The sequence below is a fragment of the Ursus arctos genome, unplaced genomic scaffold (genome assembly GCF_023065955.2).
Source record: "Ursus arctos isolate Adak ecotype North America unplaced genomic scaffold, UrsArc2.0 scaffold_9, whole genome shotgun sequence".
In the NCBI taxonomy this organism is placed as follows: Eukaryota; Metazoa; Chordata; class Mammalia; order Carnivora; family Ursidae; genus Ursus; species Ursus arctos.
The window spans coordinates 54019610-54037122 of NW_026623111.1; the positions used below are offsets into that span (position 1 = coordinate 54019610).

Genomic DNA, 17513 nt, shown 5'->3' on the forward strand with positions numbered 1-17513 from the left:
TAAGAAATTACTCAGCCTTCTGAATTTCCCATGTTTCCATTCCCAAATCTCACTGACTGCTCAGCTTTCGAGCTAGGGCGTGTCCCGTTCCCACTTGGGGTTGGAGGCATGTCTGCAATAGGAACTGGATGCACCGTCGGTTCCCTGAATCACCTGATGCCCAGACAGTCACAGTGATTCAGCCCCAATGAGCTGTTCACTAGCCCTGTACTCTAGGCTGGAGATGGAGCTCAAGTCCCCACACCCAAGTCCAAAAACAACAGTGCCATAAACTCAACTCAGCCTCCATCCAAAAGAAATATAAAAAAAATTCAAGGACACCCACCACCCACACATGCATTGAAAATAATGCCCAGGGAAAGTGGACTCCCTGGTGTCACATGGGCTGCTTGAACATTTAATGTTCCCCCCCACCAAAATGTAAGCTCATGACGGAAGGGATTTTTGCCCCTTCCATTCACTTCCATTTCCAGGGACTAAAACAATGCTAGCAGAACACAGAGTGAGTACATGCTGAATTATGGGTTGGAAGAACGAGTTGACTGGATACAGGAATGAACGAATGTTTTGAAAGCCTGTGAGAACATAAAGTTGCTTCCCTTTCACATCCTTTAATCCTTAATGTTCCTTTGCTCCTCTCACTCTCACTTCCTTTCTAGGCTATTCTCTGTCTCACCAACAATAGTTATTCTCCAAATCCATTTAAAACCCCATCTCTTGGGGCGCCTGGGTAGCGCAGTCCTTAAGCGTCTGCCTTCAGCTCAGGGCGTGATCCCGGCGTACCGGGATCGAGTCCCACATCGGGCTCCTCTGCTGGGAGCCTGCTTCTTCCTCTCCCACTCCCCTGCTGTATTCCCTCTCTCGTTGGCTGTCTCTGTCACATGAATAAATAAAATCTTAAAAAAAAAAAAAAAAAAATCTCTTCTCTGAAGTTTTCTTTCACCTCAACCTTGCTTCGGCTCCCTATGGTATAACCTCTACCATTGTATTCATTGACATGTGGTGACCATCTGGTGCTTTGCAATGTTATTAACATAAAAGACACTAAACAAATAAGACAAGGCCTTAAGGACTCTTCACCCACTTCAAGAGAAACATACAATTGGAAAATAATGAAGGAGCCCTATAAGATAATGTCTAATTAAGTGCCAATATGAGTAATAGAAACAAACAAAATGCTACAGAAGGTTAAAATTAGGTATCTCTCCAACCCCGTCTTCCACTTCTACCCTCCTTCCATTTTGCTCCAGTGATAGGAAACAATAACATCATCCCTCCATACCTGGAGGCTTGGTCTGCCCAGACGCTCTGCTTGCTTTCTCAATGAACTTTTTTAATCTTTCAAAACCCGGCTTACGATCACCTCCTTGTGAAGCTTTTTGTGCTTTTCTGCCCCCAACAAAATTAGCCATGCTCTCCTTCGTACCTGTGTATGCTCCTATCATTGCCACTTACCAAGCATATACTTGCTAAACTTTGTGTTTCCCCTCCTAGACAGTATTCCCATTCCTACCTGACAATAACAAAAATTGATTGTGTCATGAAGGGAATAATTACAGAAAAGTTCTTTGGAATGCCTCACTGTCTCAGACAATTTTCCATTGACAGGCTTTCTGGACCCTAAAACCAGCCAAATCTACAGTGGCCTTCCATGAGAAATTCTGTCATGACACAAATTCATCATTGATTTGTACTCAGAAGTTGTTGAATAGACCCAACCAAGTTCCATAAAAACATCATTGAAGAGGTAGCAGATCTCAAAAGCTCCCGATGCAGCCTGGGGCCCTGAAAACCCACAGTGAGCACTTAGCTGTTTTTTGTTGTGAAACAGACCTCCGTGGGCACCCGCATGTTGCTCAAGTTTCAGTATCTTTCTCCTCATTTAAAATAAAGCATACCATTCAACATTTCTGGATGGAAATTCTGCCTTATCTATCAAAATTTAAAACAGATATCCTTTAATTCAGCACTTCTAGGACTAAAACCTACAGAAATACCCCCACATCTGTGAGACAAGCTTTATAAGGATGCTCATTGTTCCATTTTTATCATTATAAAATACAATGGAAATGGACGAAATGTCCATCTAAAAGAAATGTTATGTGATATAACATAACATTAAATAAATGAAATAAATCTGTATGTACTGACACATGAAGTTGTCCATTATTTGTCAAGTAAATAAAGTTGCAAAGCAATACATAACAGGCCTAATTTTTTTAACTATGCACAAAGCTATACATTCTGATGTTTGATTTATATGTTCATAGAAACATGACAAAACAGATACACCTGGGAAGTCATTTGGAAAGGAGAGGAGGTGAAAGAGGATTGTAATTTTTTTATTGTCTGCATTTTTTTTTAATTGCACAAGGTATGTCTTCCTGAAATACCCTCTATTCAAGTGGTAGACATTGGGTAATATGATGTCTGCAGCTAATAACTCACCTAATGAAATGTTGGGAAATGAAAGAAACCAAATGATTTCACAGACAGCTAAGTCCTGATTGGACTCTCAGTTGCCAGCCTCTTGGAATTGAGTTTAAATTCCTTCTACAAACTTACGACACATCAAAGGATAAAATTATTCACCACAGACACTGGAGCAATCAACTGGACTTTGAATAGCCTTTCACCTGTACATTTTGTGGAGTGGGGAGAAAGGTAACATTAATTGATCATACTTCAAGTAGAACTTTTTAAAAAATATCTTCTCTGAAAAGGGAAAAAATAGAGTGAAAGAGTGACACTATTTTGTTATTATAGGCAGCATTTTGAAACATGAAGACTCTGATTCTACTACTTTATCTTCTAGGATCAACTCGGTCATTACCGGTAAGTGCAATGTGTTTATTCTATCGCCAGCCAGCCTCAGCAGCACCTCTGCTTGTAGACCCAGCTTTCTTCCTGCTCTCTACAACACTGCTCTGTCCTGTGACCCAACCCCTTAGTTCTCTGTTTTTATTTTCCAAGGTGAAAAATGATAAACTAATAAGGTGACAGTGCATATTTCAACATACTTAGATTTTTATTTTTTTTGAACATTAAATGAATCTTTAATGGTGCCAACCAGCCTCGCATCTTATCATGCATCTTCATTTGCTGGTTAAACATTTCAGGGTTTTTTACTGTGACACAGTCTGAAATTCAAACTCATGATCTTGTCAGTCCAAGTTTTAAAATAATTTGCATCATACATATTTTAGTCTTGTCTTGCATTGTGTCCCAGCAAAAGAGAAAATTAAAAAATCATTAATGCTAATACTATCAACATACTTAGATTTTTAAAAAGCATCCACTCTAACGTGATAGAATTTCAATTATTTTGGCAGAACAGTGGAGTAGAAACTAGGGGGAAAAAAGGAATGCCTTAAATTAAATCTACTCAAAGAGGATAATTATTTTACTTTCCAAAAAGAATTTAAGATTTTCATGGCAACCAGTTATTTTCTCATGACTAAAGAGGTAAACAACATTTTCTGACTTTCCTAATTGGAAGCATGAAACCTGTAGACGATATAAGCCCTAAAAAGGTTACCAAATTATGTGACTATATAAACTCTAAGAAGACAATCAAAGTGCAGAACAGCCAGGGAATATTACACAGTGGCCAACTTTTTTACTTAGAATGTTGAAAAATATAACATATAATAGGTGTTTGAAAGAAAGGAGTACTAATGTTTGAACACATACTCCAGTTGTCCTCCAATATTTTATAGACTTAGATGTGGGTGGTTTGGATCTCTAAGTGGATTTCCCTTTGGCCATTTGAGGAGCTTACGTGTGTGCATAGAGAAAAAATTGGAAGGAATCTTTCCAAAAAATTGGAAGGAAATAGAACAAACAGAGACCATTCTTAGTTAAACTCTCTTGACATGTCTATAGTCATCCATACAATCAACAAATACTTATTGAAATCTCTATGTACCAGATACTGTGCTAGTGCTGAAAATACAATGGTGAGTAGGGAGGAAAAAAGATACGATCCTTCATAGTATTTGCAAGGATTATAGATACTAAAAATGATTTTTTAAAGAAATGTTAAGCTATAAATTATAACTATGATTAGTTCTATGAAAATGAACAGGGTGATCTTATGGGGAGGGGATAAAACCAATCTCCTTCTTATTTCACTCCAAATATACCTATGTCCTTCTTTAAAGAAGTTGTCTGCAAAAAATATATTTTTGAAACAAGGTAAATTAGTAATTCTTTTGTAAAACATGGATTTTTCACTTCGAACAAATTTACCAAAAACTTCTTCTAAATAGGGTGTCTTTAGCATATTGAAATTACCACACAATTTGTGAAAACTCAAGATAAATAAAACTTTCCAGGCGCACAGCTATCATTCAAGGTTGACTGAGGAGTGGCATGCAGGTTAAAGCAGATTGCTAACAGCTGATGATGTGAGAGCAGCTGGAGAGCTAGTGGAGCAGGGGATGTGGGCTATAACACTGACATGTCTACAAGGTATAGTAGTAATATTTATCACATGAAAACTCAGGACACATGGACAAGGTATTTTTTATTATTTGTAAATGAATTTATTGAATTATCATAAAGGCATAAAAAATGAATCAATGATGATTAGATAGATGATATGGGTGTCAAGGACAATTTCACCCCTACAGTTCAGTTCTTAATACACTAGGAAAATACCCGGGCTGGGAAGGAGATTGAATTTCCATTACAGGAAGTGACTTGTCAGGCACAAGGCAGAAGCAGGAAGCTTCATGAAACTGCAGTAGAAGTATGGCGGCTTGTCTTCAGGCATGGGAATCAAGCAAATGTTTACAGAGCTGCGGTGCAGATTATGTATTTCATGTTTTGGAAAAGGAGGAAGGCGGTTACAGAAAAGAGAAGGAAGCCTAGGAACTGCCCCCTGAAGTCCATGTGCCCAGCCCCACCCTATATCCCTCCCACCACACCCCTCTGCTCTGGCATCTTTCCACTCTACAATTCCATCTCCCATCATACATGAAACTTCCCAGGGAATTGAAACTACTCCAGAAACATACAGAGCCTAAAGGCAGACATTTCTGCATTTGGGACAGCTTGTTACATCCTGGAAATAAATGGATACAAAACCTCAGACCCATCCCTGCCTCATCTAGTATTCGTTATCACAGACGCAGCTCAACCCTGCTTTGGGACTTCCTCCAACCAAACCGGCTCCACATCAGGCAACACTACTAAACCAGCAGCAGCCAAATCAGGTAAGAGTCCTACAACGGGGAACATTTGCAGACCAACAAGGGAAACATGGTAAGACTAGCGAATTTAAAATCAAGTTTTACACACAGTCTTATGGCTAAACAAGAGAGAAAGGCTTTCTTTTGGGAAGAAAAGAAGCCAACACACTTTTTGAAAATTTTGAGCAGGAAAAGCAAAACATCTTCATTCTTTTTCTTTTTGTCTCAGTAATAATTTGGTTTAGCAACCAGTAGTAAACTCTGAAAAGCAATAGCCACACGTACTGACAAAGCTTGGTCATCAATGCCTTGAAATACTGTGACATAAGCCTATGCCGTATCTGCCAGAGCGAGCAGGAATTAAGATACTTCTATAAAAATAACTGGATTTCCTTACAGTTTTCTTCAGTTCCATTCTACTGATGAGTTGATGTTACTGTAAAATCTGTTTCTTCAAAGCATAAAGACTTTTGAAAACTGTCTTATCTCTTGGCTTCCCCTTCTTCTCACTCCAACACTAGCTCTGCACTTCCCACTCCAACGCTAAAGGATCCCTCCTTACCTACATCTAGACTTTGTGAAATAGTACAGTAACACCAAGGTCTAAAGTTCTCTTTTTAGTTTATGGACATTAGAGAACACTCAAGACAGGACCCCATCTCACTCCTTAAGGAACCTGAAGCTTATACAATTTAAGGATGCTGTTTCAGAAAAAGAAGACAAAATTAGATATGTAAAATTAAATACTAACATGTATAATTTATTTTTATTTTATTTAAAATCAATTAACATGTTGTGTATTATTAGTTTCAGAAGTAGAGGGGCGCCTGGGTGGCACAGCGGTTAAGCGTCTGCCTTCGGCTCAGGGCGTGATCCTGGCGTTATGGGATCGAGCCCCACATCAGGCTCCTCTGCTGGGAGCCTGCTTCTTCCTCTCCCACTCCCCCTGCTTGTGTTCCCTCTCTCGCTGGCTGTCCCTATCTCTGTCAAATAAATAAATAAAATCTTAAAAAAAAAAAAAAAAGAAGTAGAGCTTAGTGATTCATCAGTTGCATATAACAGCCAGCTCTCACTACAAGTGCCGTCCTTTATACCCATCACCCAATTACCTCATCCCCTCACCCACTTCCCCTACAGCAACTCTCAGTTTGTTTTCTTATAGTTAAGAGTCCCTTAAGGTTGTCTCCCTCTTTGGTTTCATCTTATTTTATTTTTCCCTCCCTTCCCCCATCTTCATCTGTTTTGTTTTTTATAGTACATATATGAGCAAAGTCCTATGGTATTTGTCTTTCTCTAATTGACTTCTTTCATTTAGAATAATACCCTCTAGCTCCATCCACATTGTTGCAAATGGTAAGATTTCATTTTTTTTTTATGGATGAGTAGTATTCCATTGTATACATACACCACATCTTCTTTATCCATTTATCTGTCAGTGGACATCTAGGCTCTTTCCATATTTTGGCTATTGTGAACACTGCTGCTATAAACATTGGGGTGCATGTACCCCATCGAATGACTGTGTTTGTATCCTTTGGGTAAATACCTAGTAGTGCAATTCCTGGGTCATAGGGTAGCTCTATTTTTAACTTTTTGAGGAACCTCCATACTGTTTTCCAGAGTGGCTGCACCAGTTTGCATTCCACCAACAGTGTAAGAGTGTTGCCCTTTCTCCGCATCATCCCCAACATCTGTTGTTTCCTAACTTATTACTTGTAGCTCTTCTGACAGGTGTGAGGTGGTATCTCATTGTGGATAATTTATTACGAGATAAGAAATAAGGGCCAATTACCCATTTTTAAACTCAACACATTGCAAGGTACCACTGAGGGCCACAGAAGGGGTCAATGCTGATGAGAGGCCCCAAAACTTCACTTCCATTTACCTTCATCCTAAATCCACCTGTGATGGGAGTATAGACACTTGAGGACATCTGCCATTGACAGCATGATGGAGTGGAAACAGACAAGCTCTGGTCTCACATCAATTTCAATTCCCCCACAGGTATTCCCCTCTTTAAGTCTAATACCACTGACGCAGATGTTCACACTGGGGTCAGATCTGCAGCTGGTAAGTAGTCTTTTATATCATTTGAATATCCACTGTTAAATACAATACCTAATGTTGAGTGTACCCACAAATACACACACGCACATACACACACACGTATATACTCTTTGTAGATAAGTTAAAAGAGAACACAGAAAAGTCAGAGCATGGGATGCTATTTAGTACATGATAAAAAGTTTTTCTTAGCAAAAGGGCTTCTAAGGGAATTAATCAAATTCTCACGTCTTTAACCGCTTTCGTTCTTCTTACCTCTTCTTCAAGCTCTGCTGCACATTTCTCCAACATATTTTCCTCACTGCCCCTACAATGTCCACACACCCACACAAACCTTGTGACCACTATCATCACCCCAAGTAGAACTAACTAGAAGGGGTAGAAAGATCTTCATTCTTCTCATGGACTATCTGTATAGTTTACTCCTTTTGGGAGAGGAAACGCAGTAAATTCCTTTCCTGATTAAGGTGGTCAGATTTAAACATAGTACTAGACTGTATTCAGACTAGATATTTCATTGCGACCCTCACCATTTTTATGGGGAGGCCTATGAAGAAATTAATTTCTTTATAAGAAAGCTATTAAAAAATCTCAAGGACTGTAGTTATTATAGTCAAAAGGGGAAAGTGAGGATAAAATCATCAAAGTAATCCACAAGAGAATGGATTCATATGGGAAAAGTTACTCCTGGACCTCACGGTTGTACTAGTGACTAAATAAGGCCCTGAACTTCATCTCTATACCTAATTCCTAATGCAATAGTATATCACATACTGTTTTTTATGTGTGCATAGTAAATGTACATATTCGCGTAGCAAATCGTCCCTTTAAACATATTTTACATTTGGTAAATACATTTCAGTTTCTTGAATGTTCAACCTGAAACAACACAATGACAATCTTTTTTGTTGTCCTACAGCTAAATCCGGCCGCAGGGATGGCACCTGGTACCCAGACCCTCCCACTGAGCCTGGGGGGACTGAACGCACAACAGCAGCTGCAACCCCAAGTAAGTTCAAGATGGGAGTTCAGTTTAACATTGGGGAGCATTTTCTATCAGGTAGAAGCCCAAAGGGAAAGAAAGAACTTTTTTTAAGGTTCTTAAAAGTTTCACACAGAGGGGCGCCTGAGTGGCTCAGTGGGTTGAGTGTCACATTCTTGGTTTCTACTCAGGTCATGTTTTCGGGGTCCTGGGATCAAGTTAGGCATCTGACTTCATACTCAGGGGGGAGTCTGCTTGAGATTCTCTCTCTCTCTCTCTCAAATAAAGAAATAAATCTGAAAAAAAAAAAAAGTTTTACCCAGAAATTTACAGAAGAATGTTCAACTGAACATAGAACATCTTTGGTAATTTAGTCTTGATGAAAACTCACCGGGAAAGCTGAGCACGCCACCCCATAACCTCTCTAGAACACATTTGAAATGGGTAACAGGAAAATGTGAGGTGCTGGGGAAGATTAAAAAGTTAAGAATATAAGGGGGAAAATTGAGAGGTAGCAGGATTCTTTTCTGCCTCGCTATCATCTATAGAAGACTTTCTGGGTGACCAGAAATATCCCAAAGAAAAAACTGAGATGGGTAAAGTTTATTTCCAGCAAATCTAATCTCCTTTCTTATATGCTTGCTTCGTACTTGAGAGCCTCCTCTCAAGTACCCAACGACTCTCTAGCTCCTTCTCCCCTCCCATCATTACTTGCTTTCAGGAAGAAACCCGAAAAACCCTCTCCCACTAGGTTTTAAATGGTATACGTAGGGCATCACTCCTATCAGAAGTCTTGCATTTTAACTACAGACAAAGCCAAGTTTTACCTTCTTGAAACTTCTCTAAATAGCTTGAAGACTGGAGAAAAGCACAATGATCTCTTTATAGTTAGACTAAGTTGTTTATAGGTAACTTTTTCTAACACATGAACTCAGGCCCTATCATTCCCACGCAATGGTCTAATTTTTTGTAGAAGCTTTTTTATGTATTACATATATTGTGTGTTAATTATAGAGAATTAAGAAAATACAGAAAAGCAAAAAGAAAAATAAAATTCACCCATAATCCTACCAGCCAGAACTAAACAGGGTCAGCATTCTAGGGTATGTCCTTCCAGTCCTTTTTTCTACACATGTAAGTATATTTTTTAAAGAAAATTTATATTCTTACTATGTCTAATGTTCTATAACCTAATTTTTTTACTTAATGTATTTTGAATGGTCTTTGTATTTTGAAATATTCACTTATAAAACTTTTTATTTATCACTTAATATTCCACCATATTGCAAAAATTGGTCTTTTTTCATCAAACTTTTTGCTTCTGTAAACAATATTACAGCGAACATCCTTTAAATAAGTCTTTGACCATGTCAATAATTATTTCCTCAGGATCGGTTCTTAGGAACAGTATTTGTGGGTCCAAAGACATACAAAAGTGTAAGACTTTTAATACACATTCCCAAATTATGAAACACGAATACAGCAATGAACCAATATATTCTTACCATCTTCCTACCACTGTGGACACCTCCAGGTCTAATAAGAGCAAGCTTGTACTAATTAGTAATTCTAATCAAAGCTGAGTTTAATTGACAAAACAATTTGAAGCTACGCAATCTAAATTCTGTATCATGTGCAACTAATACTTCTCTTTGTACTTTCATTTGTCCAAGATAACAACACAAGAAACTCTATACTGTTTCACTTATTCGTATTTGTGAAATTCTGTGACGTAACTACTTTTTACATTTCTTTTTTAGTATTGAGATGTATACTTACTTGTCTATCATGTTTATTTCTTACAGATATACTAGGGCCTTCACTCAAAGTATGTGCTGCTTATTTATGTATCTTAATAATGAAAGTGATCCTCTGAAAAAGACTAGAGATACAGGCAAATAAAATGAGAAGCTCTTTAACCCATGACCCTGATACAATCCATATGCTAACTCCCCAGCTTCAGTCTCAGTTGTTGCCAGCTCTAACCTTGAAGCCCAATTTAGTGCACCTTCATATTCACCAAAGAATATCCCCTGGAGGGGCTCCTGGGGGGCTCAGTCAGTTAAGCATCTGTCTTCGGCTCAGGTCATGATCCTGGAGTCCTGGGATCCCCTCATCGAGCTCCCAGCTCAGTGGGGAGTCTGCTTCTCCCTCTGCCCCTCACCCCACTTGTGCTCTCTCTCTCACTCTCTCTTGCTCTCAAATGAATACATAAAATCTTAAAAAAAAAAAATCTACTGGTGTCAAAGGCATTGGTAGATGTCACTGAAGGTTCAGCAGAGAGAGTTCGATATTGCATGCTCCCCAATATGCAATAATGTAAATCAATCCCCGTTCTCAGTAGGGATTCTTCAGTGTCTCCAGGATATGCCCCCACCAAGGGTCCCCATACCTGACCTCCTGTACAGCCTCAGCCCCTCCAATCCTGTGTCTCCCTAGGCAGAGTGGCCTACATCCTCAGCCAGAAACCTGGGCACCTGTCCACAGCTCTCATTTAACAAAGCAAGGCCAACGTAGTTAAGGGTGAACTCTAGAACCGCAGAACTCTGGTCGAATCCCAGCTCTCTAGTTACTACGTGTGTGGTCAAGTTATTTACCACTCTGTGACTCATTTTCCTCATGATTTAAAATAGGGATTAAAATAGAACCTACCTCTAGGGCTATTATGACAATTAAATGAGCAAATAAACATAGAACACTTGGAACAGTGCCTACCACACAGTAAACACTCAGTGTTCGCTGTTTTTATTCAAACAATTTCTCTACCAAAAACTAATAAAAAATTTTTCTCCTTTTTGTTACATTGGTGAATAACTAAATCATCTTTTATTACACTTTTTATTTACACATGTGTGGTTTCCTCTTTACATCTTTTTGTTCCTTCTAACTGGCCTTTAAAGAAGAAATCTCAATTACGCTCTTTTCCACATCCTGAGTGCCCCTTCCCTTCACCCTACTTTCCAATCACGATTCTGAAGATTAGTCGGTTTTTTTATTGTCAGTAGCCAAGGATCTGACTGACGGTAAGGCTCTTTATTAAATGTATATACTTAAATGTATGTACCTTTCAGCATTATGGGTATTACTGTACAAATTGTCTTGGGAAATAATAAAGTTAAGAGTCTGTTTCATAAGACTTTCACATCTTTTGGGTTGGTTAGTGTTAAAATTCCCATTTGGATAACTTTTATGACATTATGTGAATTTCTGTAGAAATAAAATAAACTTTAAAACACTAGTTCTTTTGGACAAATTCTAGGTTGGTTCCTAGAGTATCAGAGCATGCCAACACCTCACCCAAATCTTTTCAACTTTAACTTCCTAACATTTATGTGGCTGTCGGTGACCAGTGAAGTGTTTCTCACTTAGTTCTAAGAACTCTGCCAGTATCAAGATGATAGAATATCATCCATAATTTTCTACCGGTGCTCTATTTTAACCCCAAAATATCCAGGTCACCATTATGAAACTAAACATATATTCTTTGATAAACCTTTGTATTTTAAAAATCCATTTTTAATCTTCTGAGATGCCATATAAAAGAAACATGCATTTTACTATCATTACTTGTAATAACTTTCAGTTTGGAGATAGCTTGAGACCAAAATTATTTTTTCTCATCCTATTCAGTAATCTCTACCTCCTGAATGTGCTGCCTTGGACTAGTTTCTAAATCTCTCTGGGTCTAATCTGCTTTTTACAAATTAGATGAATTCCAATTCCCAACCAACTCTATGGGTCTCTATCTATGACTACAGTTGATAGACTGGTAACAAAGACGTGTTCAATGAATATGATATACTTTTCAGAAAATCTCAGTATTTGTATCATGTGCTAGAACTTACCTTTGAATTTATTTTTAATTGAATTTTTCACTCTTTTTCAGATGTTGCCAGTTATTGTAGCACACCTTGGAACCCACGTAAGATTATTTTGTAATGTGATTTATTTTTTTTTTTAAGATTTTATTTATTTATTTGACAGAGAGAGAGACAGCCAGCGAGAAAGGGAACACAAGCAGGGGGAGTGGGAGAGGAAGAAGCAGGCTCTTAGAGGAGGAGCCTGATGTGGGGCTCGATCCCATCACGCCGGGATCACGTCCTGAGCCAAGGCAGACGCTTAACCGCTGTGCCACCCAGGCGCCCCGTGATTTTTATTTTAAATCTCTTAGTGTGCAATATGTCATCCTGCCTCAATTTACCAGATAGTTGCCAAGTTTCCTGTTTACTTGGTACTGTATGAACACTGATAACAATGAGCTAGCCCTGACTGAACATTTACTATGCACCAGGCACTCTTTGAGGTATTGTATTATTTGCTATATACTATCTCAGTATTCAAAACGACATATGAAGGTAATATTTTTATTTCTAATTTGAAGACGAGTAATTGGAGATACAGTTATTCAGTTACAATCACCCACTTAGGAAATGTCGCAGGGGAACCAGTCAATCCTTTAAAGCATACAGCTAAGAAGAAAATAAATTAATGGGACTGATCTAATGATTAATGATTTCAGGGATTTCTTTTTTAATCTCAAATTTATTTATTAACTATGTATCTTTTCCCTAAAAATGATACACTTTCCTCTCTCTCTATTTTCCTTTGTAAGATCATTGATAAAATAACCGAGGGTCAAGATCATATAGGACACGCATCAGGTGGTAGTTTTTAGTTCTGAAAGCAGACTCAGATATCAAGTTCATACCAGTTCTTAATTCCACAGCTGGAAACACATTCTAGCGAAATAATCTGAAATACAGCAAACGTCTATTTACAAATATATTCCTCAAAATAATAATATTTGTGGTAGAGAAAAAAATCAGGGGCAACTTAAATTTAAACAAAAGGAAAATGATTGAGTAGATGGTGCAATGTAAAAGCAAATCCTTTGTGACTATTCAAAAAATACACTTATTTGAATTTGTCACTAGTAAGTTTAAATGATTGTGGGTGTATTATTAAAAGAAAAAGTAAGACCCAAATTATGTAAATGACTTCTATAAATTATATAAATAGCTTCCATTATGTAAAAAAGAAACGTGTCAAAAACATCTGGAAGAAAATCCATCGAACTCTGTATGATGGGATGGCATTTTTTTTTCTTTGTTGCTTTCTGAATTTTCCAAGTTTCCTCCAATGCGCATGTATTACGTAATAATAGAAAAATGTACAACTTTTAAAATGTGGAAGACTTCACATCACTCAGATATTAGGTATTAGCAGTCCAATATCATATGCTGACTTGAAATACGTGAAACAAGTCATAAAGGCAGTTAAAATATTGTTGAAAAATTTAAAATCTCTCTTTACAAATTTTACAAGTATTTTAAGTTTTTAAATTATGTTATACATATTTTGCCTCAAATATATTAAAATTTGTCTAATAACTTGTGTTATTATTTTCCTTTTAGGGTGCTATCCTAAGCTCAGAGGAATTGGTAAAAAAAAAAAAATTAACTAGCATTTCAAATTCTTCTCACTGCTATCACAGTCCTGCTTTCTGTCCCCACACAATAGCTTTTGACCACAACCCCTAAACCTGGAGCATTGTACTGTAAACTGAACATTTTTTATAGATCCTTGCATTAAGATACATTTGTCTAGCTGAGGATTTCACTCTCCTTCTCCAGCTACTTTTCCATTAATTTGATTTAGCTTTTGTTTTCCATATATTGATATTAGATTCAGTTCTACCCACAAATTCAATGAATATTTTTAAACTGTATATGATTAAATTCTAGGATTATAAATTATTTAAAAACATGCAGTGTAGAATAATATACATATTGGTATTTATTGCAGGAAAGATTAATTTTCTTGGCTTGAATTTTTAATTGTTATAGGAAAACATGTTCTTTTTCTAGCATCTTATAGTGATGGATGACCTCTTGCCTGTACACATGAATAACTAGAGGCTGAACTTAAATAAAACTCATCTTACCGTTAGACACTTCTATACATTTCCCCGTAAGTCACTTTTAGGAAACAATGACTTGAATTAATGTGGTATCTAAACATGACACTGAAGTTAAGAGTCGAGGCAATATCTGGGAAGACAGGTTTTCTTTTAAATTGTTCTATTATGAAAAAGGTAGAAATTTGCTAGATTGCACCCAAATAAAATCAAGTAACGGGGCTGTTTTGCAACAATGGTTCATGAACACCCACATCTACCAGTTATTAAGCCAATTTTGTGTAACAGGCACCTTGGTAGATCTTTTACACACATTGCCTTTAATCCTCACCAAATTATGAACTACAATTTTTTTTTTAAGTAAACTACCCCAACGTGGGGCTTGAACTCATGACTCCAAGATCAAAAGTTGCACGCTCTGTGGACTGAGTCTGCCAGGCACAAAGCACAGATTTTTTTTTTTAAAGCAAAACTAATATATTTTTTCCTCTTTAATGATGGCTTTTTAATTTTTTTAATTTTTCTTATTATGTTCAATTAGCCACTGTATAGTACATCATTAGTTTTTGATGTAGTGTTCAATGACTCATTAGTTTCATATAACACCCAGTGCTCATCACAACATGTGCCCTCCTTAGTCCCCACCAAGAAGCATAGATTTTTAACCCAGCTTTATAGATAACGAACCTGAGGCTCAGAGAACTTAAGCTACTTAGGCCCCAAGGTCAAGAAATAGTAGATTCAGATTGAAAGTCATTTTTCTATCCACTATACCAGTGGTTTTCAAACTTTTTTAAAAGTAAAACACACATTAACAGCTGTATTTTTCATGCAGCTAACATACACACACACACACACACACACACACACACTTCATAAAATAGTATTTACCCTCACTGTATAGAATGCACTTGGTAATTTAGTCTATGCTTTGTTCTTATTTTTTAATGATGGGCATGACCACCTTCTTTGTTTCAAATCTATGAATGCCATGACCCCCTGCTTGAACACATCTATACTCCACTCCTGTCTGTCTTCCGGCATAAGTCTAATTCTGGCACTGGCACCTGGCAAACCTAAGACGGTGTTTCCCAAACTGCGGTCTCGGACCGGCAAATCAAGACAACTTACGGGGGTTGATAAAAGATGCAGATTTCTGGATCCTGCCCTAGATCAGCTCAGTCAGAATCTCTCTAACAGTGGAGCCTGGGAATTACCTTTTAATCAAACTTCTCAGGAGGTTCGTATACAAACTAACAATGAGGAACTATGCTCAAGGAAACTGACCTGTATCTTAATTAGGAGCCCTCAACCCTTTTTATTCCGTCAACATCCTGAGAACTGAGGGGTTTCAGAAAACAAGTCCCTGCCTGAACTTTCTCCAAATCCAGTGTAAATTATTTCTTCTTAGGAGGAACTTCTTACAGTAATTTATTCTAGGAAAAAAAAATAAATGTAGGCAGCAACGACATTTATTTCCTGTATGCAAATCATTGACAGACCTACACAGAGGAGTTCATTGAGTAACCTCAAGGAATATACAGGTTGAAGAATTGACAAGAGAAGTATTTCGGACTGAATATTCCAATGCCTTCAAAAAATAAATCAAAAGAAACTCGAAGAGATGCAAATCATGAGATGAGGGTTGATTGGGTAATTAATTTTTCCATTAATTTTTAGTCTCTTAAATTACTTTAAAAAATTCTGGGCAAAAGAGAGACAATAATTTAAATCAAGAGCAGAACGATAACCCAGCATAATTGTGTGGATTTCCTCCCTTAGTTCTACCTCCAAATATACCTGAAATGAACAAACTATTCATTATTCCTTCTCCCATGATTGTGACTTACCCTTTCTGAGGAAAATAAAATACAGCATCGAATTGTAGTCGTGAAACCAGCATCAGGCTTGCTCAGAAGAGGGAGGCATTTCTTCCGAGGAATGCCCAATCTTTATTATTTTCTCTGGCTCTACCTTTCCATCCTGTCTTTCCTGCCCCAGCTTGCTGCCCTCAAAGGAGAAAAGCTGGTTGACTAGTATTAAAATGTGTCCTTTTGACTTTGTTTGCCTTTTCCTTTCCTCCTTCCAGCCGGTGGCCCCACAAATCTTCACAGGCCTCCTTTTTCAGCCACTGTTCCCGGGAGCCATCCTGCCTACCAGTCCAGCTAATCCAGATGCCCAGAATGGAATCCTTCCTGCAGGGCAAGCAGGAGCGAGTCCTGCCATCCAGGGAACTCCGGAGGGCTTCTCCCCAACTCCCAGCGACACAGACGATGACTTTGGAGCGACCGCCCCTGCCGGCATCCAAAGGGGCGTGCACACTACCCAGGAAACCACTGCTGGGCCTCCAAATGGTAAATTCTCTGAGCCAGGAAAATGCCTCAGGAAAGTCATCTGCAGAGTGGAAACAGAGTTCTTTCTCTTGTCTTGACCAATACAGTTCCTAATAAAATCAGGGATCCCCTTTACCTAACACTCACAATTGATTCCTGCAATGTGAGGGAATATTTTTACTGGGCCACCAATCCTACTGTTATCAACCCAGAAAGGAGACATTTCATTGCTGGCATAACATATTTTCTGTCTTAGGTTGGATCTGGAAGTCTTTGCAAACAGACTGTGCTCTCCCTTTCTCATCTCCCTCTGACCCCCAAACATATACAGGCCCACAGAGGATACAGTTAATCTATCATTATACTCCTGTCCACTCACTGATCATGGATGAGCCACAGAACCTTCTTAACATAGTGTTGCAAGCAGCCACTAGTCATAGATGGGAGTTAGCACAGTAGGTGAACACATATGTTGTTCTCTAAAGATGGGACTTAAGAAATGTTGCAAAACTAACCTCGTTAAGCACCAACAAGCAGAGATAATCATTTAACATGTAAGGATGTCTAGAATCAAACATCCTTGGAAATGACAAAAGAATGATTTGATATTGACACTCTTGCTCCCAGAAAAGAAGTTTGATCTCAAGTAAAAATGTTTAAATCCAATATGCTTTTACCTACTTTTAAAAAGTGTTTTATTTTCTTCCAGGAATTCAGTAAGCTGTTTCAAATTTTTCCACTAAGCCGCCTCACACGGGCTGATCCATGCGAATCTTTTTCACTGGTCGTATCATGGGCTAGATGGAGACACACTAGAGAGTATCAGAAGAAACTCTTAGTTTACCTAACTTTCTTGAAATTTCAGAAAACATACTCTTCCTAGAGAAAAATGACTTCTGAAAAAAAATAATTAAATGGATAAATTTGCCTGCGAAATGTAACACTATGTCACCTTGGACCTGGAAGATATACATATTAAACGTATTTTGAAACTGACCCTTTTTCTTCTTTGGGGATAGAAC

The 17513-nt window shown here is 37.9% G+C and overlaps 1 protein-coding gene across 1 annotated transcript; it reads left to right on the forward strand.

The window, feature by feature from the left end:
• Positions 1–2781: 2781 nt before the first annotated feature.
• On the forward strand, positions 2782–16589 carry AMTN (amelotin). Its single transcript, XM_026509618.4, has 7 exons — positions 2782–2835; positions 5133–5219; positions 7200–7265; positions 8179–8268; positions 12128–12163; positions 13656–13682; positions 16248–16589. The coding sequence occupies exons 1-7, from the start codon at positions 2782–2784 to the stop codon at positions 16587–16589; spliced, it is 702 nt and encodes a 233-aa protein (XP_026365403.3).
• Positions 16590–17513: the final 924 nt, after the last annotated feature.

Coding starts and splice junctions, on each gene's coding strand:
- AMTN (XM_026509618.4), top strand. CDS start 2,782: ATGAAGACTCTGATTCTACTACTTTATCTTCTAGGATCAACTCGGTCA. Junction 2,836..5,132: donor GATCAACTCGGTCATTACCG/GTAAGTGCAATG, acceptor TCGTTATCACAG/ACGCAGCTCAACCCTGCTTT. Junction 13,683..16,247: donor TCCTAAGCTCAGAGGAATTG/GTAAAAAAAAAA, acceptor TCCTCCTTCCAG/CCGGTGGCCCCACAAATCTT.